The 27,405-nt window shown below is 39.1% G+C and overlaps 1 protein-coding gene across 4 annotated transcripts in view; it reads right to left on the bottom strand.

Annotated features, from left to right (window-relative positions):
• The window catches only part of DOCK3 (dedicator of cytokinesis 3), a 579,897-nt gene that overhangs the window by 209,724 nt on the left and 342,768 nt on the right, over positions 1–27,405 (bottom strand). For all 4 annotated transcript variants that reach the window (XM_042979031.1, XM_042979034.1, XM_042979033.1 and 1 more), the window contains 2 exons: positions 17,737–17,885; positions 7,112–7,196 (listed from right to left, as the gene is read on the bottom strand). In XM_042979031.1, coding sequence (XP_042834965.1) covers positions 7,112–7,196; positions 17,737–17,885 — 234 coding nt within the window. The remainder of the gene's footprint in view (positions 1–7,111; positions 7,197–17,736; positions 17,886–27,405) is intronic.

Raw genomic sequence — 27,405 nt, 5'->3', positions numbered from 1 at the left:
AAGCAGCTTTGCTTTATGTTTTCTTCTAGGAGATTACAGTTTCAGGTCTAACATTTAAGTCCTTAGAGTTAATTTTTGTGAGCAGTGTAAGATAGAAGTACAATTTTCATTCTTCTGCATTTGAATATCCAGTTTCCCCAACATTTACTGAAGAGACTATCCTTCCCTCATTGAATATTATTGGCTCCCTTGCAAACATTAGTTGACCATATATGTGTGGGTTTATTTCTGGGGTCTCAATTCTGCTCCATTGGTCTGTTCATCAAGCCAGTACCATACTGTTTTGATTACTATAAATTTATAATGTAGTTTGAAATCAGAGGAGAGCCTGGGTGGCTCAGTTGGGTGAGCATCCAACTTTGGCTCAGGTCATGATCTCGCGGTTCGTGAGTTTGAGCCCTGCGTTGGGCTCTGCTGACAGCTCAGAGCCTGGAACCTGCTTCAGATTCTGTGCCCCCCTCTCTCTCTGCCCCACCCTTGCTTGTGCTCTGTCTCTCTGTCTTTCAAAAATGAATAAACATTAAAAAATTAAAAAAAAAAGAAATCAGGAAGTGTGATGCCTCCAGGGTCTATTGTGGTTCCATATGAAATTTAGAATTTCATTTCTAAAAAATCCCATTGGCATTTAAAAAATATTTACATTTATTTATTTAAATTCAAGTTAGTTACCATACAGTGTAGTACTGGTTTCAGGAGTAGAACCCAGTGATTCATCACTTACATAGAATACCCGGTGCTTTCCCAACAAGTGCCCTTAATGCCCATTTAGCCCAACCCCTACCCACTTCCCCTCCAGCAACCCTGTTTGTTCTCTGTAGTTAAGAGTCTTTTATGGTTTGCCTCCCTGTTTTTATCTCATTTTTCTTTCCTTTCTCCTATGTTCATCTATCTTGTTTCTTAAATACCACGAGTGAAGTCACGGTATCTGTCTTTCTCTGACTGGCTTGTTTTGCTTAGCATAATACATTCTAGTTCCATCCATGTTGTTGCAAATGGAGAGGTTTCATTCTTCTTCATCACCAAGCAGTATTCCCTTGTATATATGTACCACATCTTTTTATCCATTCATCAGTCGATGGATATTTGAGCTCTTTCCATAATTTGGCTATTGTTGACAGCACTGCTATAAACACTGGAGTGCATGTACCCCTTTGAATCTGTATTTTTGTATTCTTTGGGTAAATTCCTAATACTGTAATTGCTGGATTATAGGGTAGTTCTATTTTTAGTTTCTTGAGGAACTTCCATATTGTTTTCCAGAGTGCCTGCACAAGTTTGCATTCCCACCACAAGTGCAAGAGGGTTCCCCTTTCTCTGCATCCTCACCAACACCTTTTGTTTCTTGTGTTGTTAATTTTAGCCATTTTGACAGGTGTGAGCTGGTATCTCATCATGCTTTTGATTTGTATTTCCCTGATGATGTGATGTTAAGTATCTTTTCATGTGTCTGTTAGCCATCTGATGTCTTCTTTGGAAAGTATCTATGCATGTCTTCTGCCGTTTCTTCACTGGATTATTATTATTTTTTTGGATGTTGAGTTGGATAAGTTCTTTACAGACTTTGGATACTAACCTTTTATCACATATGTTGTTTGCAAATATCTTCTCCCATTCTGCAGGCTGCCTTTTAGTTTTGTTGACTGTCTCCTTCACTGTGCAGAAGCTTTTTATCTTGATTAATAGTTTGGGGTGCCTGGGTGGCTCAGTCGATTAAGCATCCAACTTCAGCTCAGGTAATGATATCACAGTTCATGAGTTAGAGCTCTGTGTCAGGCTCTATACTGACAGCTCAGAGCCCGGAGCCTGCTTCGGATTCTATGTCTCCCTCTCTCTGCCCCTTCCCTGCTCATGCTCTGTCTCTCTCTCTCAAAAATTAATAAACGTTAAAAAAATTAAAAAATAATGAAATTAGTCAGAGAAAGACAAATATATGACTTCACTTATATGAGGACCTTAAGAGGCAAAACAGATTAATGTAAGGGAAGGGAAACAAAAATAATATAAAAACAAGGAGGGGGACAAAACAGAAGAGACTCATGAATATGGAGAACAAACTGAGGGTTACTGGAGGGGGTGTGGGAGAGGGGATGGGCTAAATGGGTAAGGGGCACTAAGAAATCTACTCCTGAAATCATTGTTGCACTATGTGCTAACTAATTTGGATGTAAATTTAAAAAAATAAAATTATATAACAAAATTTTAAAGTAATACATTTTAAGAAAAGACCCAATAGGTCATGTTTGCTTTTGTTTCCCTGGCCTTTCATGAGATGTTACTCTTAGTAAGAAGTTACTCCGGCCAAGGTTGAAGAGGTTGCTGCCTGTGTTATCTAGCATTTTGATGGTTTCCTGTCTCCTGTTTAGGTCCTTCATTTTGAATTTATTTTTGTGTCTGTTGTAAGAAAGTGTTCCAGTTTCATTCTTCTGCATGTTTCTGTCCAGTTTTCCCAACACTATTTGTTGAAAAGACTGTCTTGTTTTTTTTCCATTGAATAGTCTTTCCTGCTTTGTTGAAGATTCATTGACCATATAGTTGTAGGAGTCCATTTTGATATTGAAGCTTTCTATTGATTCTTCAGTCTTTGTATCCTTCAGCTCCAAAATTTATTTCATTGTTTTTTATATTTTCTTTTTGTTGAACTTTTCATTTTGTTCTTGTATTATTTACCCAGTTTTGTTGAATTTTTTTTTTTTTTGTGAGAGCTACAAGCCCTCTGAGCATCTTAGAACAATTATTTTGAATTATCTGTCAGCAATTTGTATATCTCCATTTCTTTGGGGTCACTGAAAGTTTACTGTGTTCCTTTGCTCATGTCACATTTCCCTGATTCTTTGTGATTCCTGTACTCTTGAATAGTTATCTATGTATGTGAAGAGCAGTCACCATTTCAAGACTATACTGAATGAGTTCAGTGAGGAAAGATCTTCACTGATAGGTAGAGGCATGCTAGAGAATGCTATGACTCTGGGTCTAGTGGTGCAGGATGCCAAGTGTAGGGCATATGGCAATTCTGGGGCCAGGAGTGTGTGTCTCACTGGCTTAGGCCACATGGGTCAACAATAGCGACAACCATGGGATTTCGTAGAGAGGTGCAGAGGGTCTACAGTGTCTGCAATGGTTGGTGGGGTCCTCAGTGGCTCTTCTAAGTCCAGTGTCTAGGAACCTGGGCAGGCAGCAGTGGTGGTCAGAGCTAGTAGTATGTATACCTTCAGCTTCAAGGTACCTGCAAAGTGTCAGGGGAAAGCTGCAAGACACACAGTTAATGGGACCAGCACAAGAGGCAGATGCCAACTGCACATGCACTAGCAACTGCAGGGGCTCTGGTTACTGGCATGGATTCGCATAGCTGTAGGAGGCATTGGAGACTGGGACAGAGACTGGCCTGGCAGTATGCAGGTGCATAGCTTCAGGGGTTAGCTTTAGGCGTGTCCAGCAATGAAGGCCACGGACAACTGTCAAGGGCAGATCTGGGCCCATAAGCAGCTGTGGGGGCCTTGGTTATTGGCATACACTCCTGTGTATACAGGAGTTCACCATGGGAGCATGCACGGCAATGAAGGTCAATGACAGAAGTCAGGCCAGCAGGTACGCAGCAGCAGGGGCTACATATGAACATATGCACAACCACAGAACTCAGCCATGGGAATCTAGGCTGGCATGTTACATGTGCACAGCCACAGAGGCTAGGCTAGCTGCTGCATATTTAATGCCCCAGAGAGGGGTGGGGAGGGAGCAGGAGGTGCTTAGGGGGCTGGCATCTGTGAATGCAAATACCTGCAGGGTGAAAAACTTGGGTGAGAAAATTTGCAGGGGTTCTGTAGCAGCTTTGCTGGCCACTGGTTTCTTCAAAGGTGAAAGATGCTGAGGTTCTCTGTGCAGCAGTCTCCTAGGGTCCATGATGAGGACCTCAGTGATGAAAGCTGAGGGGGTTTGCAGCATCTATAAGGGTTGTTCAAGTCCTCAGAAGTGAAGGCTGCTGGGATCCTATACCCAGCAGGCTAGTGGGAACCATGGTCACTCTTGCCGCATGGCAGATATGGGTAGCCCCTGTCCTTTTCCTTGTTCCTACCTATCTCTAGATGTCTCAGCTTTGCCAGTCTCTTGATGGGGTAAAATTGAAGAGGATCCTTTATACAGTGCCTGAAGGGCTGGGAAAGCTGGTCACCTATCTTCTTCTCCTTTTCCTGGAGAGGGGAATCCTTTTAGGCTAGGGAGTTCCTTCTTGTTGCTAAGTAGTGCCAGCCTGGGGCATGGAATGATGTAGCAAAGTGAAAGTGTTCTTCCTATGCTTTTTGTCTGGTTATTCTGAGGTTTTTTTTCTCCACTGTGTGGCTGAAGCTTCTTAAGTGATGGTTTTCTTCTGAGCTCTCCCAGAGCTATCTTTCATTTGTGCCTGTCTAAATGTTGATCTTCATGGGAGGACAGGGGATGGAATCTTCTACTCCACCATCTTGGTGATATCACTACCCTGGAAAAGTTTTTAATATGATTTCTTCAGTAATTTTATTTATCTCTGTTCTTTCTTCTTTAACTCCATTATCTGGATATTGGACCTCTTGGATCAAACCTCTAACTTTCCTAACATTTCTCTCCTATTGCTAATTTTTTATTGGTGTCATCCTGTTTTCTAATATTTTTATCAAGTTTATCCCAGTTAACTCATTTGTAATTTTCTAGAACTCCTTCAATTGCTTCTTAGATTGTTCCACTCTGTTTCTTGGCTGTCTCTGGATTTCTCTTTGCAGACAGCAACCACCATTTTCTTCTATTGACTTGTCTGTTTCTTCCAATTTCCTTTCACATGTATTTGTTCTGTCTCTGACTTTTATGTGCGAGGTTTCCTCCAATGTTTATTGATGTCTGGCTGTCCAGAAGTGCTGTGTAGGATCTGCTGAATACTGGGTTTCACTGTATGAAGGTTTGTGGAAGGTAATGGTAATCACATCCAACATCTTTAAATGGTAATACCACATAATATTCTGATGACTCTGAAGTTGTTATATCTGAGCTTCACTTCTGAACACCAGACTTTCAGCATCTCAGTTTGGCAGTCTAAAAGTCATCTCAAACTTGAAAAGAAAAACCAGACCAATGTATTGATTCCCACTGCAATACTCCAAAACATGCTTCTCCCACAGTATTTCCTATTCCACTTTTACAAGGTCAAAGTTGGGAAGATCAAAACATAGGAGTCATTCTTCTCTGACCTTCCTCTTTTTTGTACACACATATACCAAATCAATCTATCACCAACTCTGAATGGGTTTGTCTCCAACACACATTCAGAATCCAACAATTTCTTACTACTTTCATTGCTCCAACTCTGGCCCAAATACCAAAAATTAAAATATTTTGCTTGAATGACTGCTCCCTAATTCCATTCTTGCCCCACTCTGATCCTTCTGCACACATCAGCTGGAGGGATCCTTTTAAAATGTAAGCCAGATTATGTGATTCCTCTGCTCAAACACCTTCATAGGCTTTCTGTCACACTTAGAATAAAATGCAAAATCCTCATCAAAAATAGCATCCTCTAAGCCACCATTCTAAGGAGAGGTCTTAGCCTCAAACTCTCAATCACCCTTCACTTTCCACATCTAATTGATCAAAATTCATCATTTTTATTTACTAACATCTACATTCTCTACTGCATTTCTTCTTCATTCTTATTGCTGTCTAGTCATTATTTATTGCCTGAATCACTTCTGTGGTCTCTTTCCTTCCTGATTCCAGTCTTCTGCATTTTACATTCTCTAAAGACAGAGTCAGCATTTGAAACCCATATCCAATCACGTTACTCCCATAGCTATACCAGACTACTGGACAAAGTGTAACATGGGGCTTATAAAACTCTTCATGATCTGACCCTTGCCTCCTTCTGTGACTTACCTCCCAATTATTAACACATACTTACATGCCAAAGTTACCAAAGTTACTGGAAGTTTTCACTGATTTTTCCCAGCCCCAGATAATCAGTCACTCCCTCTAGCAACATCTTAATAAATTTATGGCATACAGCACATATACGGCAATTGTTTGTTTGTGGTCTATTTGATCCCACTAGACTAGTTTCTCAACCTGGGGGCCATGTATGGACTTCATGGGAAAACATCAGAAGTAACTGTCAATTACTTAAAACTGAGGGTAAAACTTTGTATGCAAAACCATACTTGCATTGTCCTGGGAAGAAATTCTCTCCGATCTCCATGACCCAGAAAGGGTAAAGAACATCGATACTCCAGATGGTGATATTCTCGAGGGATGGGATAAGTCTTGTTCATCTTTAATCTCTAAATCTCATGCTTTACAGCATCATACTGAACAGAGCATAGTTAGGGCAACTATACACAAATGCTTTCCTACACTAGCAAATATACATTAGCAATTGATATGTTACTTGTGTATTACTTAGGAAAATTTCCAAAGGTCCTTGACCAGGCAACATACTTTGTACCCTCAAAGTTACCTAAAAAATTACATTTTCCTTAAATAGAAACTTGTAATTCTTTCAATAAACACTCAAATACATAACTCCACAAAGCAATATTTTACCCAGTCCCTTAGTTTAAGCTTAATAGTCACCTGAGGCTTCTGATCTTTATTTGTTTTACCTTAAAATTTTTTACCTCTAGTTACTTCTCATTCAGTCTGTAAAATGTAATCTTCATCATCAATTAACTCAATACATTTTAGTAACAGCCAATATACAGCTAAAGATGTATCACGTCTATCTCTTACTATACTTTAAATTATTTCCAGGTTCAATCACTACATTAACCAATAAACTGGATCTTTACAGCTTCAACTACCTTCCCTTCTTAAGAGGTGGTGAGGGACAAAATTTTGGATGCAGGCTGAAGGAGCTCCATTCACTAGCAAAACCAACAGATAAATGATCCCTGGATATTACAATACAGCCTTGCACAGTATTTCCATTTAGAAAGCAATGGTGATATGTAGTGTCAGAATAAGGAAGATCCCTTACATACACTGGGACAAAGACAAAGGAACAATTTTAGCAATACTGTTTCATAGTGTAATTAGGAATAACAAACAAAGAAGAAATAATGAAGTGTGTAGGAACAAGCTTACCCTGTGTTAGATTTCTTACCATTTTATAGAGATCTGAGACACTAATCTGGTCTGAATCCACTACTTCAAAGTCCTTTCGAGGCACCAAGTCCAGGCCCAAATGCCTAGTAAAGAGAAAGAACACACTCAGCATGCCATGTCCTTCAATTACTCATCTCCTTTTATGTGCCCAGAAGTTCTTATCTGCCATAACCTTGTGTACAGAGGTTGAGACATTACCCCAGCAGGGACATGCCTTTATACAGTAACAGCTAACTGTGCTCACCATTAGGTAAATAAATGAGGCTGGGGATTTTAAGACCGTGATAGTTTTAATCCCCAAGTAGTTCCCCCTTCTGATGGAAAAATGAATTTATTCAATACCATGTCTCTAACAGATTGTTTGAATTAAGAATGTATTTTCTATAGATCATTGATAAGTCATGTTCATTTTTCTCATCCTACCAATCCTACAAGTATGCTCAAGGCTTAGTCATGCATTACTTTCATTAGCATGAAAAAATCATTCAGGATCTAAGTAGATTTGTAATTCAAACACATAAAAATCACCTCTGAAAGATATCAAACTCAAAGAATGTATGTTTTAGTTGAGTTAAAAAAATTTTGGGGGGTCGCCTTGGTGGCTCAGTTGGTTAAGCATCCGACTTTGCTCAGGTCATGATCTCACAGTTTGTGAGTTTGAGCCCCACGTCAGGCTCTGTGCTGACAGCTTGGAGCCTGGAGCCTGCTTCAGATTTTGTGTTTCCCTCTCTTTCTGCCCCTCATCCGCTCATAAGCTGTCTCTGTCTCTCAAAAATGAATAAGAGTTAAAAAAAATTTTTTTTAATGTTTATTCATTTTTGAGAGACAGACAGGGATAGAGCATGAGCAGGGAGGGGCAGAGAGAGAGGGAGACACAGAATCCGAAATAGGCTGTCGGCACAGAGCCTGATGTGGGGCTTGAACCCATGAACCATGCGATCATGACCTGAGCCGAAGTCGACACTTAACTGACTGAGCCACCTGGGCGCCCCTAGTTGAGTTTTTATCTCATTTCCAATTTAATTAATATGACATTGGTTATAGTAAAGACTTTACCACACATTAGTCAATATCTTAAGAAACTTTAGATGAAAGCTTAACCAAGGAGTATTACTCCTAAAAAATATCCCCATATTCAGAAGATCTGGTATAACTTGGGGAGGAAAGAATAAAAGATAGTGATTGGCAATTGATTGGCAGTTAGTATGAAACAGTGAAAATAACTCCAGTGAACCAGAAATCTTGGGTTCAAATATGAAACATAATTTATATTCAGTAAATGTTAGCTCCTTTCTTACTTTCTAAACCTGGAGTCAAATGGAGTTAGGGAATTGTGGCCCCCAAAACTGCTTACAACAGTATGTGTGTATTCATGTATGAATTTTTTCTGAGGAGATAGTCAATAATTCTTAGGGTTTCAGAGCTGCTCTGTGACCACCCTATACTACAGCACAAGGGTTATGAATCACTGCATCTCGCAAAAGTATTCTATAGACAATGAAAGGAGTATATTTTTTTTCTCTTCAACTGGATGATGAACTGCTTTTAGAAAATGCTAGCAAAACAGGGGCACTTAGGTGGCTCAGTCGGTTAAGCAACCAACTGTGGCTCAGGTCATGGTCTCACAGTTCCTGTGTTCAAACCCTGCATTGGGCTCTGTGCTGACAGCTCAGAGCCTGGAGCCTGCTTCGGATTCTGTGTCTCCTTCTCTTTTTGCCCCTCTATTTCTCATGCTCTGTCATCAAAAATAAATAAACATCAAAAAAAATTTTTTTAAAGGAAGATGCTAGAAAAACTAATTCCGTAGACTCTTTCTGTGCATAAAAGCACCACTCATCTAAGATAAAACTATGTGTACATCCAAAATGCAGATTTGTTTTCTTTATAATTTATAACCTATTCATAGGAAAAGATATGAAGAGGTTAAAGAAGTTGCAGTAAGATTGCTAAAATAAAAATAAGAACCTATATGAAAAAGGTGGGAGCAAATATACTAATTGTATAGGCTAAAGCGATTACCATGATTAAGAATCAAAATTTAGATTGGTACTTTTCAGCACGCAAGAATAAAGAAGAAATCTATTTTTCTACTAAAAGATAAAAACTCAAGTTTTTCTATTATATATATTATAACTTACATTATCCTTAATAGAAAAACATGAATTTTTAAAGAAGAAATAATTTTTGGTACTAAGTGCAAAAAACAAAATCCTCAGTTTTGCATGTTGAGATCAGTAGTAATACACTGTTGGCTTTAACTATGATAGCTTACAGTTTAATGGTAAAGCCATGCCATTGAATCTGATTATAGAATATACTTAAGTTGATAAGAGATTTAATTTTTCTACCACTGGGATCCTGTGTTCTTACATCAAGGAAATATTCCATTCAGTCACCTCATATTAGCTATTTTTAATTTCTCTGATATTTCAGGTCTCTGGCTTCTAACACTTAAGGGATGTAAAAGCAGCAGTGTCATGGAAAGCAAGAGAAACCTGAAGCACATCCTTTCTACCTTTCTTATCATAAAAAGCAATTTACACCATAAAGATAATTTTGCAGATATGATCTCAAAGTATTTAAAATACTTTTATATACATTTAGAAAAACAGAGGAAAGATTTTTAAATGGCATTAGTATTTGCATTAGGGAAGTGGAATCATCCAACTCATCATTAAAAACATTTCCCAAATTTCTATAGTCCTTCTTTTGAAACATTTTAAATACAAAAATGAATCAAAATTCTATACATATTCTTTAACCATTAGTGCTCACAAAATATATGATAGTCTAAATATTACAATTAAATAACAAAAAGACTGTGCACATATTCCACTCAAAACAGATGTTTTCAAAACAACAGCATAAGAAAAAAATTCCAATGGACCTAAGTCAATAGGACTAGGATTGAGTGTATGTGCTCTGTGGTTGTGTACCACACAGAGCAATGGGCATGCCTGGAGACTGGCATTTATGTACACTCTGTCTTAGCACTCTGATACACTTAGCTTGCTTGTCCATTCAACTATCCATGCAGACACCCATCCACTCACCCCATAGGTACTCTCTGAGGACCTACCATTTCCCACCAATGGTGCTGGGTATGGAGAATACAGCAGTTGTGAGTCAAGCAAATGTTCATATTCATCACACTGATTCTCCCCTGTCACTAGAGCACAGTTCCTTTTAGTTTCTTGATTTCATTATCATAGGCAATAGAAAAATTATTAATGGGTGATCTTATAAAAACCAAAGACTGAGTTCCTTCTACTGAGATAGTCTTCAAAGGAGGAAGAGTAGTTTTCCAAAGCTAAATCAGAGGACTGGCCTCACTGAAAAAAAGGCAGAGATGCTGCATGGTGAGAAGCCACACTCGTTCACTACAAATTTTATTCTGGAAAAGAGGTTTCTATTTCTCTCAGTGGTTTACCCTAAGAATAGTGAACAGTAAGTGCAGGGAGTGGTCAATTTAGTCTCTTCCCTGTCTTTGCAGTATGGGGAGGCAGTGCAACAGAATACTGAGGAGCATGGGCTCTGGTGTCAGATTGCCTGGTTTGCATTTTGGCTCTTCCACCAGGCCACACTATCTTATCTACTATCACAGGCTGTTGTAAAGATCAATCCATGGAAGCATTTAGCACACTGTCTGGCACTGCAAACTATTACTGCTGTTATAATTATCATAATTACGTGTGACATCATTAACAAAAATATGGCTTAAATTACAAGGATGGTGATCAAAGAGATACAATATCTGAAAAAGAGACTCTTGAACAGAGGGACACAAGCAGGAGAATTAATACATCTATGTATATCTATATACAGATGTAGTATAGAGCTGAGTTTTCAAAAATAGTCTAATCCTATAGGTGCACATTCTTCACAAAAACATTTAGTCTTGTCTTGCCACCTGGCACTGATCACTCATTCATTCCAATAGTTCAATACTTTATTACCACCTACTCTGTGCTAGCCTCATGCTGAACTTATGGACACAGGAGTGAATAAGAGATATTCCTAGTCCTACATTCTTTCAGGTGCAGCTCTTTAAAGGCCCTGAAACTCTGTATCAAATTATTTGAATCATATATATATATATATATATACATATATATATATATACATATATATATATGTATATATATATATACACACACACACATATATGTGCATTCTAATATATATGTATATATATTACATATATATATGTAATACATACATATATATATATATATATGTGTAAGAATGTTTTATATTCTATTTTCTATTGTATCTTTTTCTTCTGGGGTTCCTCATCTAAACCACAGAACATAGAAAATAATTTGAAGTTAATTAATCATATACAATGGATGTGTTAAGGCGCCAGAACTTAGTTCTCTCCCAAAATTGGTTGAGAAAGACTAGCGATACTAGGATTTCCTGTATGTACTGGCTTTTTCTAACACTTATTGTAAAGAGATCATATGGCTAATAACTACACTAATGAAAGCCTAGTATATTTATATTTATACAATAACATAATATGACATAACTAATAACAGCTACCCTTTACTGAACATTTACTTGGGATAGGCATTTTATATATATCATCTTTAAGCACTATGGGAAGTAGACAGTATTAGATCCATTTTAAAATTGAGAAAACTAAAGTACAGAGAGGTTAACTAGGTGGACTATTAAGGCAGCAGAGTTGGGCTTGTCTCAAACTATGTCTGTCTTACTCTGAGCCTATGGTATTCCCACTTCTACCTGCTATTTTCTACTAATAACCATGACGGTTAAGTACTAATAAGTGACTGTAATCAATTTAGTCACAATAGTTTGAGGGATGATTTTTGTGTCAGTGTATCAATCCAGAGGAAACAAATACAGATTGGTGAATGAGTGGTCACCAGGCATAAAAACAAACCTGTTGTATTAGATACATTCACATGGTGCCTGCCAAGGGCAGGTATTGTGCTAAGTTCAGGGGATGATGATGAGCAAAACAGATGCAGAGAGACAGACACAGAGAGGACTGAGGGGAGAGAGGGAGGGAGAGAGGGAGAGAGAGGGAGAGTGAGAGAGGAAGGGAGAGAGAAATTTAGCCATTTGAACATAACTTCAAAGGATTTTGACACATGAATACTTTAAACATTGTTATCTCAGATTTCTTGGATATGGCAAGTTACTAATTGACAGGCACAACACCCTGTATCAGAGTAACTCTAAGAAGTCACTGGAAACTTCTGCTAATTTCAGATGTCCTAAAGCTGGAAAATATCACCATGTCCTTAAAGGAAAAGTACTGAGTCATAAGACCTTCCGAGTCCTAGCTAAAATCTACTTAGAGGAAACTTGTTGGGGTGAGGGATGGGGTGGCAGGATTTTCTGCATACTACAACCCAAGCTTCTGCTTGTGCTGCTTCCTCTAAAAGGAATTTCCTTGGTGAGGGGAAAAACTAAGCGGGAAGAATGGGATATGGGTGGGTTAAGATGCATGAAAAATCTGAGAGAGAAGGTACAAAAAGGGGGGGGGTAGAGAGAATATGACAGAAGAAGATAAAGACAAGAGAAGAACTGGAAATTATGTATTTATTGGTGATTTGTCTTAATGTTGAGACTTTGGAATAAAAAGATACCGATTGTTTCATTTGACATTTATGATCAATAGAAACATTATCCTAATTCAACAGCTTATAAAGTGTTTAGACTATATTCAAATCTGTACTTTCTACCTGAAGAAGAAATACAAAAATCTCATAAATTATTCTATGAATAAAGCATTCCTTAGGTGTTTTTCTAAGGTAAAGATCAGTTAAGATGTGTCAATCCTGGATTAACACAAATTTAATTTAGCTATGCTATATAATGTGAGATTAAAGAGAAGAAACTTCTGGGGCGCCTGGGTGGCGCAGTCGGTTAAGCGTCCGACTTCAGCCAGGTCACGATCTCGCGGTCCGTGAGTTCCAGCCCCGCGTCAGGCTCTGGGCTGACGGCTCGGAGCCTGGAGCCTGTTTCCGATTCTGTGTCTCCCTCTCTCTCTGCCCCTCCCCCGTTCATGCTCTGTCTCTCTCTGTCCCAAAAATAAATAAAAAATGTTGAAAAAAAAAATTTAAAAAAAAAAAAAAAAGAGAAGAAACTTCTAGTAACATCTTTATGGAAGGTGCTGAAAATATTAACACATTAAAATTACATTACTAGAAATAATTTTAAAATTCCTTTGGAGAGGATATAATTAACTGACTTACTCTTTGAACAGACTTATGCAGACATAATGGCCAGCTCATTTGAGCACAACTTTTGTTTTATGCCCTTCATATTTCAGTTTCTAAAAATATAAGAACATAACTTTTTTTTTAATTTAATTTTTTATTTTTTAAAATTTACATCTAAATTAGTTAGCATATAGTACAACAATGATTTCAGGAGTAGATTCCTTAGTGCCCCTTACCCATTTAGCCAACCCCCCCTCCCACACCCCCTCTAGCAACCCTCAGTTTGTTCTCCATATTTATGAGTCTCTTCTGTTTTGTCCCCTTCCCTGTTTTTATATTATTTTTGTTTCCCTTCCCTTATGTTCATTTGTTTTGTCTCCTAAAGTCCTCATATAGTGAAGTCATGATTTTTGTCTTTCTCTGACTAACTTCACTTAGCATAATACCCTCCAGTTCCATCCATGTAGTTGCAAATGGCAAGATTTCATTCTTTTTGATTGCCGAGTAATACTTCATTGTATATATATACCACATCTTCTTTATCCATTCATCCATCGATGGACATTTAGGCTCTTTCCATACTTTGGCTATTGTTGATAGTGCTACTATAAACATGGGGGTGCATGTGTCCCTTCGAAACAGCACACCTGTATCCCATGGATAAATGCTTAATAGTGCAATTGCTGGGTCATAGGGTAGTTCTATTTTTAGTTTTTTGAGAGTGTTTTCCAGAGTAGCTGCTTTCCAGAGTGGCTGCACCAGCTTGCATTCCCACCAACATTGCAAAAGAGATCCTCTTTCTCCACATCCTCTCCAACATCTGTTGTTGCCTGAGTTGTTAATGTTCACCTTTCTGACAGGTGTAATGTGGTATCTCATTGTGGTTTTGATTTGTATTTCCACAATGAGTGATATTGAGCATTTTTTCATGTGTCGGTTGGCCATCTGGATGTGTTCTTTGGAGAAGTGTCAGTTAGTGTCTTTTGCCCATTTCTTCAATGGATTATTTGTTTTTTGGGTGTTGAGTTTGATAAGTTCTTTATAGATTTTAGATACTAACCCTTTATCTGATATGTCATTTATAAATATCTTCCCCCATTCTGTCAGTTGCCTTTTAGTTTTGCTGATTGTTTCCTTCACTGGTCTTTCTCTCTTTCTCTTCTTGAATATTTCTCTTCTTTATTTACTGGTATGTATAATTACAGCTAAACTGCAACATAATGATTTATATACAACTTGGTGTCATTGGTTCAAGTTTACAATTTGCTTGGCACATAGTAATATTATTTTTGAAATTATTACTGCCTTTGATTTATTAAATAAATATAATACCATTTTATAACAGTACTGTTTGTGGCTGAGGAAGTAGGATCAGTAGCTATGCCATATGTAACATACAGTATTTTGCTAAGATTTTTATTGCTGAAGTTAGATTTAGAGAATACTGTCTGATCTATGGTACACCTGAATCCATATTATATCATACAAGGAGTCTGTGGTGTGTGCCAGGTAACCCTACTGACAGTCAAGAGAGGGTTTAATTTAATGAAACAAACAAGGACAGAACTCTGTCACTTCAAAAGTTCACAAATAGCCAATTTAGGGTTGTACTTTTTGTTTTCTTTTCTAAGGAAGAACAGCACCACTCTGAGTTGGATCGACTTTATTAGATTTTGTGTTTCCTCCTTCCTAATGTGCTGTTCCACTTTTGTAAGAACACATTCACTTGTCAAGTCCCTTCTTAAGAAAGGAGCCATGAAAGGCAACTTCCACTTCCATGAATACTTTAAAAAGGTTTTAGCTGGCCCTTACACTTAGATAGTTTTGCTGTTAATACAATTCCGGCTGGCAAACCATTTCCTACAGAATTGTGAAGATACTACTTCATTATATCCCAGAATCTGGTATTACTGATAAAACTTTTGAGGTTGGTGTGATTCTTATTATTTTGTAAGAAGACTTGTTTTCCTGCCTGAAAACCTTTTAGGATCTTCTCTTCATCCCTGGAATACTGAAATATCTTACAATGCCTTGCTGTGGATTTTGGGCTTTTCCCCCATTCATTATGTTAGGTATTTGGTGGGATCTTCCAATCCAAGACTCCTGGCTCTTTGGCTCTGGGAAATTCTCTTCTATAATTTCTTTAGGATCTCCTCTTTATTGCCTGTGTTCTTTTTCTGGAAATTATAGCATCTGATATTAGGCCCCCTGGACCGAACCTTTGTATTGCTCTTCTTTCTTCAAACATTTCCCATCTTTTTGTTTTATTTTCCCAGAAATAACATAAAATTATCTTACTGTTCTCTTTTTGAATGTTTTATTTGGGAAATCACATTCTCTATTTCTTTTTCAGAGTACTTTATTTTACATAATGGATTTTGACTCTCTCTGAGGGTGCTGAGAGATTTTTTTTTTAAGTTCTTTACTAATGTCTAGTTGTCTTGAGGGCCGGGTTATTTCCTTCCAATGGTGCAAAGTATTTTGTTTATCCTGGTCTTTCTCTCTTCTCTATGGAAGGATTTTTTTTGGTTTCTTTTATTTTTTATTTTAACCATATCACTATGAATCTAATCTTTTCTTTCTTTTTTTTAATATGAAATTTATTGTCAAATTGGCTTCCATACAACACCCAGTGCTCATCCCAACAGGTGCCCTCCTCAATGCCCACCACGCACTTTCCCCTCCCTCCCACCCCCATCAACCCTCAGTTTATTCTCAGTTTTTAAGAGTCTCTTATGGTTTGGCTCCCTCCCTAACTTTTTTTTTTTAATACCTGGTGATACTCAACTGTCCATCTCAATATATTTATTTTTTTAATTAAAAAAATTTTTTTAACGTTTATTCATTTTTTTGAGAGACAAAGACAGAGCATGAGTGGGGGAGGGGCAGAGAGAGAAAGAGACACAGAATCTGAAGCAGGCTCCAGGCTCCAAGCTGTCAGCACAGCCTGACACGGGGCTCGAACCCACGGACTGTGAGATTATGACCTGAGCCGAAGTCGGATGCTTAACCGACCAAGCCACCTCAAGGCGCCCCTGTCCATCCCAATTTAAAAAGCACTAGAAGTGTGGGGAGTTTTTGCACATGGTGGGTGACTAGCAAAGTTTCTTTCTGGTAAGTGGAAGGGATCTGGTCATTACAATTTGAAACCCTTACATAACACAATATGGAGGGCTTTGTAATAAAGGTCCCAGAGTACACTCTTGTTGCCCAGTTCCCCCAGGAAGTCTGTCTTTGTATTTGTTTATCTGAAACGACTGGCTGCCAGTCTTTCTACTCATGGCAGTGGGTTATTCCTTTTATATACTTTTAAGCAATCCCCCTGCCTTTTTAAGCACCAAGGTATGCTCCTCCATGATTCTGCAAACTGCTGGACAGAACATCTCTTTCATTAGCTAAAGTTTCTTCCACATATACTGGGCTTCCTTCATCATTAATACTCTATCTACATTCAAGCTTCTAGAAATGAGTTCATATATTCCATTTATTACTAGGCCCCCTCCCATTCTTTTTATTTTTCATTTCAATGACATCTTGAGAGGGTGAGGAGCTAAAGACTTGTACTAAAACATACATAAAGTATATGTATGACCAGGAAACAACCTGGACACTTTAAAGTTCAATGGACTTGATTTTAAGATAATGAGACAAAATCACTTGAGAATTGTATCAATTATTATATCTAGGAAGAAATAAAATTTGAATACTATCTACTCTAGCTTCCCAAGCCAAAGTCTTAGAATGCTATATATGACAAATAACCATACCTCCTGCATAAATGCAGGACTATTTTTGAATGACAAATTAGTTAAGAATATTCTGAAGTAGAGATGTAGACAGTTCCCATTTGGAGTATATGCATACTCAGATAAATTGCATGGCTATAAAATGTAAAAGACAGAAATCACATGAAAAAATAAAGATACTAAAAGATGAAACAGAAGTGTATGTACTCTGATTACTGAGATCTAGAATCAAAGAATTTGAGCTGGAAGAGACCTCACAGGATAATGCAGTCCAATTATTTAATATTCCAGAAGTGAAAATAAAAATTGAGATATATGGAGAACAAACTGAGGGTTACTGAAGGGGTTGTGGGAGGGGGGATGGGCTAAATGGGTAAGGGGCACTAAGGAATCTACTCTTGAAATCATTGTTGCACTATATGCTAACTAATTTGGATGTAAATTTAAAAAAATAAAAAATAAAATAAAATAAAAAACTGTGTGAGTTTCAGTGTGTAGAGCCAGTAAGTGCCCTTTGCTAAACCAAAAGAAACAACTACTCATCTTAAAAATGATCAAAGCTTAGTGCGGAATATAATAATGTCTTTTAATCACTAAAGAGAGTTTTGATCAGGTTCAAACTCTTTAAGAACTGAGTTAACATAAAGTAACTGAAATGCCCAAATGATATTCATACTTACTCATTACCCCAGTCCAGGCGCACGGTGATATGCCGCTTAACCTCCCGCACCTGATCCTGAGTGAGGTGACCAGACAGTAGCTGCCTTCGAAGGTCAATAAGTTCGTTCATCACATGGCGTAGCTTGTAGAAAAGATCTACTTTGTGTTTCTGAAAGGGCATTTTTGGTTTTGGGTGACATGAAAAAGGGATAGGGAAAAAGAATGAAAAAGAAAGAGAAATAGTTAAACTATGAAGTGTTCATTTCTCTGAATCTCTAAAAAAGGCAATGTAAAGAGGAGCATATTTAAGAATCTTAAAACAAAGTACTTAGTTCCTACTGTCTAAACATCTCTATATAGATAACATCTAACAAGTAATACAATTCCTCTGGAGCATGCAAAATACCATTTATCTCTACTCCATTTTGGACAATTCATTTTCCAGTAAATCAGAGTTACTAAACTTAATCAGAACACAAAGTTAGACTCATAGGAGTCTACAGCTGATTTCCCTGTCAGAAGTTACTATGTATGTAACATCTCTGGTTTCTCTACGAGGGATACTCAAGTTGGGGAAGGGAAGAGAGAATCACTTGCCCTACTTTGAAGGAACTAAGGTTCCAATAAAAAGCCACAATCTCTGGAGTAATATTCACTCCAGGTTTCCAGGCCTCATCTAGTTTTAATTAGCTTTTGTAAACAATATGCATCCCTAGTGTCAAAGATATGAACTCTTTTCAGTTTAATAAAAAATGTCACCTTTGTAAGAGTTAAATGGAAACACCTTAATGAATTTAATTATGGACATGATAGGGCTTTTAACAGATAAAAAGTGTAAATGCCATGACAGTAGATACTTGATGAAAAAGATTTACTTAAGAACATAGATTTAAAAACTAAAGTCTTATTTGCTCACAAGTGCAATCCTGGTTTGGAAATTTTTAGGTTTCTCTTTCGGTTATAGAGAAGCATGATTCTATATGATAATTAAAACTCTTGGAATGTAACTTTTCTATAAAGAATGCTTTTTAAAGTCAGATCAACCTGTACCATAGGGTTAGTAAAGCCTCTATCTAGAATTTCCTCTAAAAAGACACTTGCCAAAATAAGCTTGATTAAAGTTAACTATAAATAAAATTAATAATAAAGTAAATGACAAACCAGCAGAATCAGCTAATATTCATGGCAATGATCTTATGATTAAAATGTTCAAGACCTCATGCTACTTAGAATTCATCTAATGGAGCATTAGACTTTTAAAATCCATCTCACAGAGAAACTATTTTTTTTTATGTTTATTTATTTTTGAGAGAGGGACTGAGTGCAAGCAGGGGAGGGGCAGTGAGAGAGGGAGACACAGAATCTGAAGCAGGCTCCAGGCTCTGAGCTGTCAGCACAGAGCTCAATGTGGGGGTTTAACTCATGAACCATGAGATCATGACCTGAGCTGAAGTCAGACGCTTAACTGACTGAGCCACTCAGGCGCCCCTCACAGGCAAAGTATTTTTAAATAGAAGACCTCAGGAATCATGCACTCTAACTACATCATTGCTAATAGCATGAGATCCTTTTTCACTCAATGTTTATACAAAGAAAAGTTAAGTACCTTGATGGTACACAATGCTGGCAGAATGAACTTAAAAATTCTTGTCAGTTCATATAAAAAGGCCTAAGAAAATTATATCATTTAGAATATTGAGATCTTAAGGTAAGCAACAAAGGCAATGTGGTGTCTCCTTCCAGCATATTCATTTATTTTTGATAAAATAGGGCCACCAAAGTTTAAAATAGAAAATTAGATTATTTTCCCATCAAACCATACCCAATAATCCACTGCATACATACACACAAGCATTTATTCAATCACTTGATTACAAACGCTTATGAAGCACCTGATGAATGCTATCACTATGTTGTGATCAAAAGTCCCCACCCTACTCTTAAAAACTGAGAATAAACTGAGGGTTGATGGGGGGTGGGAGGGAGGGGAAAGTGGGTGATGGGCACTGAGGAGGGCACCTGTTGTGATGAGCACTGGGTATTGTATGGTAACCAATTTGACAATAAATTTCTTTTTTTTTTTTTTTTAATTTTTTTTTTCCAACGTTTTTTATTTATTTTTGGGACAGAGAGAGACAGAGCATGAACGGGGGAGGGGCAGAGAGAGAGGGAGACACAGAGTCGGAAACAGGCTCCAGGCTCCGAGCCATCAGCCCAGAGCCTGACGCGGGGCTCGAACTCACGGACCGCGAGATCGTGACCTGGCTGAAGTCGGACGCTTAACCGACTGCGCCACCCAGGCGCCCCGACAATAAATTTCATATAAAAAAAAAGTCCCTACTCTCGTGGCTTCATTCTAGAGAGCAGAGACAGGCTGCAGACAAATAAATAATGGTAGTGATAAGTTCTAAAAATAAAATTATAGCAGAATAGAAATAGTGGGTGGCAAAGGGTGGGCTGGCTGGGGAGTGGGGGAAGGTAATACTTCAGGTAGGGTGGGCTTCTTTGGGAGCTGAACTTTAACTAGAAACCTGAATGAAACAAGGTGACAGCATTTGGGAAAACTGAGGAAGTTCAAATTTAAAACAAATTGAAAACAAAACTGGGGAAGTTTTAGAGGCATAAAAAACAGCAAGAACAAATGCCTTGATGTGGAAGTGGACTTGGCATGTTCAGAGAGAACAGAGAGGTCAGTGTACCTTCAGCAAAGTGAACAAGGGGGAGAGTGGTGATGATGCAGTCAGAGAAGTACCAGAGACCAGATCAGGCAGGGCTTTGGTAAAGGGTTTGGCTTTTATTCCAAGCAAGATGGAATGCCACTGAAGATAGGGAGAATGATGTGATAGGATTAAGGCTTGAAAGCATCACTCTGAGTGCTGCTGAGAATAAACCACGAAAAGGCAAAAAGGAAGGCAGGGGTTCCAGTCAGCAGGCTATTTATTACAACAATCCACAGGATTACAGTTGACTAGACAAAGGTAAGAAGCATAATGTAAAACTTTTAGGGCCTGGGGTTTTGACATGTTTTGTAGGTTAAAGCTGTCAGGATCTGTGGATATATCAGATGTGGGATATGAGTGGAGTCAAGGATTTCTCTTTTTCTTGGCCTGGGAAGCATGACTGGAGGAGGGAAACAATGTTCAATTTTAACATGCTAGGTTTGACATTGAATTCCAGTATTTAGAGGTCATCTAGAGGAGTATCTAGCACAGGAAACAAAGAAGGAGAAAGGAGTGAGATGAGAGGAAAAGCAGGAGTGTACTGAATACAGGGTTTTAATGAGGACTTTGTCAAATGCACTGACTGAGAAGTTAAATAAAATACAGACTGAGAGTTAAGCACTGCATTTGGGTTTGTGGTGGCCATCACTGATACCTATAAGGGCAATTTTGATGAAATTGTTGGAGTGAATTCAAGAATAATGGGAGAGAAGAAAAATGGGAACAGAACACAGACAACTCTTGTAGAATTTTCAGTAATTGGAAGCAGAGAAATAAGATAGTAGAATAATGCTGTGCAATCAGGGGAGGGGTTTTTTTTCAATGAAACAAAATTTCAGGATACTCGTATGCTGAAGGGAATGATATAGTAAAAAGAAAAAAATTTGATGATGCAGATATTAAGTCTTTGAGTAGCCAAGAAGAGATGGGTCCCCAAGAAGGGAAGCTCTGCTTAGGCTAGATATTCCATATATTGTCACAGAGGAAAAGCATAGAATACGGATAATGACAAAGGCATTTGGGAGATTTGGTGACAGGAAAACGAAATTTTTCCTCCAGGTGCTTTATTCTCAAGGAAAAAAAGAAGCAAGGTCATCAGCCGAGAGTGACTAGAGTGGGAGGGAGTGTTAGAGATTTCAGAATAGGGAAGAAGTTGTAAAAGTTCCATAGAGAGTGGTAACACAACCTCGACAAGAGGTAGAGAGTTCAACTGTCAGATGATTTTGAGTTTTGTGAACACTAATTAAAAGTGTGGTTGTGTGTGTTTTTTAAGCCAAGGGTAATAATGTATATTGATGCTGAAATACCATGTATGTAAGTATGTATGTATCACATATATGTATGTGTATGCATGTATATTTACGCACACACATATACACACATACACACAGTGTTTATGCAACACATACATGCACACATACACATACAGTATCAATGCAAAAATATACTAATATACTCCTTTAAGGCATTAAACAGTCATTTATTAAGAGTTTCTAACAGACCGTACTGTCCAAAGATGACTACAATACTCCCATCCCAAATACTATTCTGCAAAAATGTGACCTTCACACGCGTCCAGTATGAGATAGAGTCTGTTTCTTCACACCTTTGAATCTAGGAAGGCCCTGAGACTGCTCTGATCAACTGAACACAACAGCAGGAAGCTAAAGCTAGTTCTAGAAGCTGTCCTTAACTTGTCCAGCAGCTTCAGCTTCCTGTCTCTTGGAATATATGCTCCTTCTGGAAGGTTCCCTCTTAGAATCCAGCTGTCATGCTGTTAAAAGCCCAAGCTGCATGGAACGGCCACAAGGAGACACTCCATTAAGCAGTCCCACTGTGTGAGTGAGCCAACTTAGTTGCTATCCCTAGCCCAGGAGAACTTTCAGGAGATTACAGCCCCTACCAAAATCTGACTGCAACATGAGAAACCCTCTGTGAAAACCACCCAACTGAGCTCACTCTATCCAGAGAAGAATGAAATATAATAAACAGTTGTTTTAAGCCACTAAGACTTGGAGTCGTTTGTTATGCAGATAATTGGAAAAACTGTACAGTATTTTCTCCCACTACAAAATCAGTTGTTTCTAATTATATGAAGCCAGGAATGCTAACTCTGCACTAAGAATGAAACGGGTCACATCATCAGAAAGCAGAACTATGATTACAATCAATGTGATGCTAATTTCTTTCTCCAGGCCAACCCAATGAGCTCTGTGACCAGAGCTCCTAGCACTAGAGGCTGCTCCACTAGCACTGCTCTGACACCACACTGCACTCTTGGGTTTGCTGGCAGTAAACACACACCATTCAAAGTGAGCAATCTTGAGTGACTGGCCACAGAGTACAAAATTTACCTAGGAACACTTGACACCACAGGACAGTTGAATGTCTCACTTTGGCTGAACGATGCTTTTCTACTGAGACTCCTGCTCTTCAGTAGATTAAAATAACAGTACAATTAGGTTGGTGGTAAGTTTTAGCTTTCCTGCATAATCATCCCTAGTTCCTGTCAAGGCTAAAATAAATGCAGGAGAATTTTTTTAAAGGGCGGGGCGAGTTAAGATGGCAGAGTAGTATGGAGACCCTGAGCTTGTCTTGCCCCTGAAATGCAGCTATATTAGCATAAAACCATTTTGAACACCTAGGAAATCGATCTGAGGATTAACGCAACAATCTGCATAATTTGAGCCAGAGAACTTGGCAGATACATAGTGCAGAGAGGTAAACTGAAGGAGAGAAAAGCCACGGAGCCATGGAGGGTAGGGAACCTTTTTTGTGGAGAGGACAAAGAGAAAGGGAGAGAGTGCAGCATGTTGGAACACACAAGAAAAGCACTACCCCCAAAAGAAGCTGGAGAGAAAGAGTGAAAACACAGGGGACTAGACAAGAAATCTGTTCCCCAAAACCATTGAGAAAGAGAAAGGAGAGGGTTTTAACATCACCAGGATTCTATAAACAGTGGAGCAAAGAATCTAAAGGTCCAGAGTTCAGTGCCTGGTGGTATTCTGGTGAGGAAGTAGAGGAAACTCCCATGATTAGGCAGTGTGGTCTGAGGGGTCTGTGTACCACACAGGGAGAAGCAGTTCCCCAGCTTGGAGTGCATTTGGTAGAGGCCATATGGTTTCTCCACAGGCAAAAGTCCTGGCAGACCATGGAGAGCTGCCACATTTACCGATATTGGAACAAAGACCCCAGAGTACAGCAAAACTTGGTGCCAGTTGTGTGTTCTGATTTACCATAAACTCTAAGCCTCTGCTGCTGCACAACATTTTCAGGGACAAGCCAGGACTTGCCATTGCTTGGCAAAACCCTCCTCCAGAGAATCAGAACGGGTCCAAAGCCACAGGGGTCTCTGAAGTGCTGTGTTTTGAAACACAGCCCCATCTCAGATAAAACTCTAGAGCGAAGTAACACCTGGCAGGCAGACAGCTTGGATACAGGGTAAAGGTGGGGAGCAGACAGAAGCCTGAGATAAAGGAGGGGTGCTTGATAGTGTGTCTGTGAGGGCACAAAATTTCCAAGCCAGAGACTAGAGAGCTGGGTGAAGCCACTTTTACCTCATGGATAGACCACAGTGAGCTAGAAGCACCACCAAGTGGCAAACAGAGCCACTACACCAAGCTCCATGCTCCTGTGCCCTCCAGACACATCCCCCAGAAGACCAGCACAAATCCCTTCCACCTGCTTAGTCTACGGACTAAAGTGTGCTCCAAAGTATAAGTTCTAAGGGAACAGGATGCAGCTTCATTTGGATTTCATCCTGTTTGCCTGTTCATTTTCTTTGCTTCTGTTTATACTTACATTGTTTTTTCTTTCTTCTCCCTTTCTTGGACACAGAAACAACAAAATTTTTTTTTAATTTCTTAAAATTTTTGTTGGGAAGACGGCGGCGTAGGAGGACACTGGGCTCACCGCGTCCTGTGGATCACTTAGATTCCACCCACACCTGCCTAAATAACCCAGAAAACCACCAGAAGACGAGCAGAACGGATTTTCTGGAGCCAAGCGTAGACAAGAGGCCCATGGAAGAGGGTAGGAAGGGCAGAGAGGCGATGCACACTACACAGACTGGCGGGAGGGAGCCAGGGCAGAGGGGAAGCCCCTGGCAAAGCAGAGCCCCAGAGTCTGGCTTGCAAAAGCGGAGGGGCCAGAAGGAGTGTGTTCGGACAGCAAGCGGGACTTAACATCTGGAAGGTTATAAGTTAACAGCTCTGCTCGGAGAGCGGGAGGGCTGGAGGAGAACGGGAGGGAGAGTTGTTGAGCCCCGGACGACAGAGCTCAGCATGGCGGGGAACAAAGGCGCTTGCCAACGCCATCTCCCTCGCCCATCCCCCAGCCAAAATCCCAAAGGGAACCAGTTCCCATCACAGAACTTGTTTGCACCGTGCAAACACCCAACGCTGTGCTTCTGTGGAGCCACCCCTCCGGCGGGTCTGACTCAATCCCAGTGCCACAGGGCCCCTCCTGAAGCAGATCTCCGAAGGAAAAGCGAGCTGAGCCTGCCCCTCCCAACCCTGTGCACCTTGCCGATCCACCCCAGCTAATACGCCAGATCCCCAGCACCACAAGCCAGGCAGTGTGCAAGTAGCCCAGATGGGGCATGCCACCCCACAGTGAATCCCGCCCCTAGGAGAGGGGAAGAGAAGGTGCACACCAGTCTGACTGTAGACCCAGGGTGGGCTGGGGGCAGACATCAGGTCTGACTGCGGCCCCGCCCACCAATGCAAGTTATTCAAGACAGCACAGAGGAAGTGCCCTGCAGATCTGCACCACTCCAGGGACTATCCAAAATGACGAAACAGAAGAATTCCCCTCAAAAAACCCTCCAGGCAATAATGACAGCTAACGAATTGATCAAAAACGATTTAAACAATATAACAGAAAGTGAATTTAGAATAATAGTCATAAAATTAATCGCTGGGCTTGAAAACAGTAAAAAGGACAGCAGAGAATCTATTGCTACAGAGATCAAGGGACTAAGGAACAGCCAGGAGGAGCTAAAAAATGCTATTAATGAGCTACAAAATAAAATGGAGACGACCACAGTTCGGATTGAAGAGGCAGAGGAGAGAATAGGTGAACTAGAAGATAAAATTATGGAAAAAGAAGAAGCTGAGAAAAAGAGAGATAAAAAAATCCAGGAGTATGAGGGGAAAATTAGAGAACTAAGTGATACACTAAAGAGAAATAATCTACGCATAATTGGTATTCCAGAGGAGGGAGAGAGAGGGAAACGTGCTGAAGGTGTACTTGAAGAAATAATAGCTGAGGACCTCCCTGATCTAGGGAAGGAAAAAGGCACTGAAATCCAAGAGGCACAGAGAACTCCCTTCAGACGTAACTTGAATCAATCTTCTGCACGACATATCATAGAGAAACTGGCAAAATACGAGGATAAAGAGAAAATTCTGAAAGCAGCTAGGGATAAACGTGCTCTAACATATAAAGGGAGACTGATAAGACTCGTGACGGATCTCTCTACTGAAACTTGGCAGGCCAGAAAGGGATGGCAGGAAATCTTCAATGTGATGAACAGAAAAAATATGCAGCCGAGAATCCTCTATCCAGCAAATCTGTCATTTAGAATAGAAGGAGAGACAAAGGTCTTCCCAAACAAACAAAAACTGAAGGAATTCATCACCACTAAACCAGCCCTACAAGAAATCCTAAGGGAGATCCTGTGAGACAAAGTACCAGAGACATCGCTACAAGCATGAAACCTACAGACATCACAATGACTCTAAACCCATATTTTTCTATAATAACACTGAATGTAAATGGACTAAATGTGCCAACCAAAAGACATAGAGTATCATAATGGATAAAAAACAAGACCCATCTAATGTTGTCTACAAGAGACTCATTTTAGACCTGAAGACACTTTCAGATTGAAAGTGAGGGGATGGAGAACTATTTATCATGCTACTGGAAGCCAAAAGAAAGCTGGAGTAGCCATACTTATATCAGACAAACTAGACTTTAAATTAAAGGTTGTAACACGAGATGAAGAAGGGCATTATATAATAATTACAGGGTCTATCCATCAAGAAGAACTAACAATTATAAATGTCTATGCGCCGAATACGGGAGCCCCCAAATATATAAAACAATTACTCACAAACATAAGCAACCTTATTGATAAGAATGTGGTAATTGCAGGGGACTTTAATACCCCACTTACAACAATGGATAGATCATCTAGACACATGGTCAATAAAGAAACAAATAAAGAAACAATGATACATTGGATCATATGGACTTGACAGATATATTTAAAACTCTGCATCCCAAAGCAACAGAAAATACTTTCTTCTCAAGTGCACATGCAACATTCTCCAAGATAGATCACATACTGCATCATAAAACAGCCCTTCATAAGTATACAAGAATTGAGATCATACCATGCATACTTTCAGACCACAATGCGATGAAGCTTGAAATCAACCACAGAAAAAGTCTGGAAAACCTCCAAAAGCATGGAGGTTAAAGAACACCCTACTAAAGAATGAATGGGTCAACCAGGCAATTAGAGAAGAAATTTAAAAATATATGGAAAGACACGAAAATGAAAATACAACAATCCAAATGCTTTGGGATGCAGCGAAGGCAGTCCTGAAAGGAAAATACATTGCAATCCAGGCCTATCTCAAGAAACAAGAAAAATCCCAAATACAAAATCTAACAGCACACCTAAAGAAAATAGAAGCAGAACAGCAAAGACACCCCAAACCCAGCAGAAGAAGAGAAATAATAAAGGTCAGAGCAGAAATAAACAATATAGAATCTAAAAAAACTGTAGAGCAGATCAATGAAATCAAGAGTTGGTTTTTTGAAAAAATAAAAAAAAAACCTGATAAACCTCTAGCCAGGCTTCTCAAAAAGAAAAGGGAGACGACCCATATAGATAAAATCAGGAATGAAAATGGAATTATTACAAACAATCCCTCAGAAATACAAGCAATTATCAGG

This window comes from Panthera tigris, chromosome A2 (genome assembly GCF_018350195.1).
Source record: "Panthera tigris isolate Pti1 chromosome A2, P.tigris_Pti1_mat1.1, whole genome shotgun sequence".
Lineage (NCBI taxonomy): Eukaryota > Metazoa > Chordata > Mammalia > Carnivora > Felidae > Panthera > Panthera tigris.
Note: the sequence above shows the minus strand (reverse complement) of the source record. Positions and strands in the feature narration are given on the sequence as shown.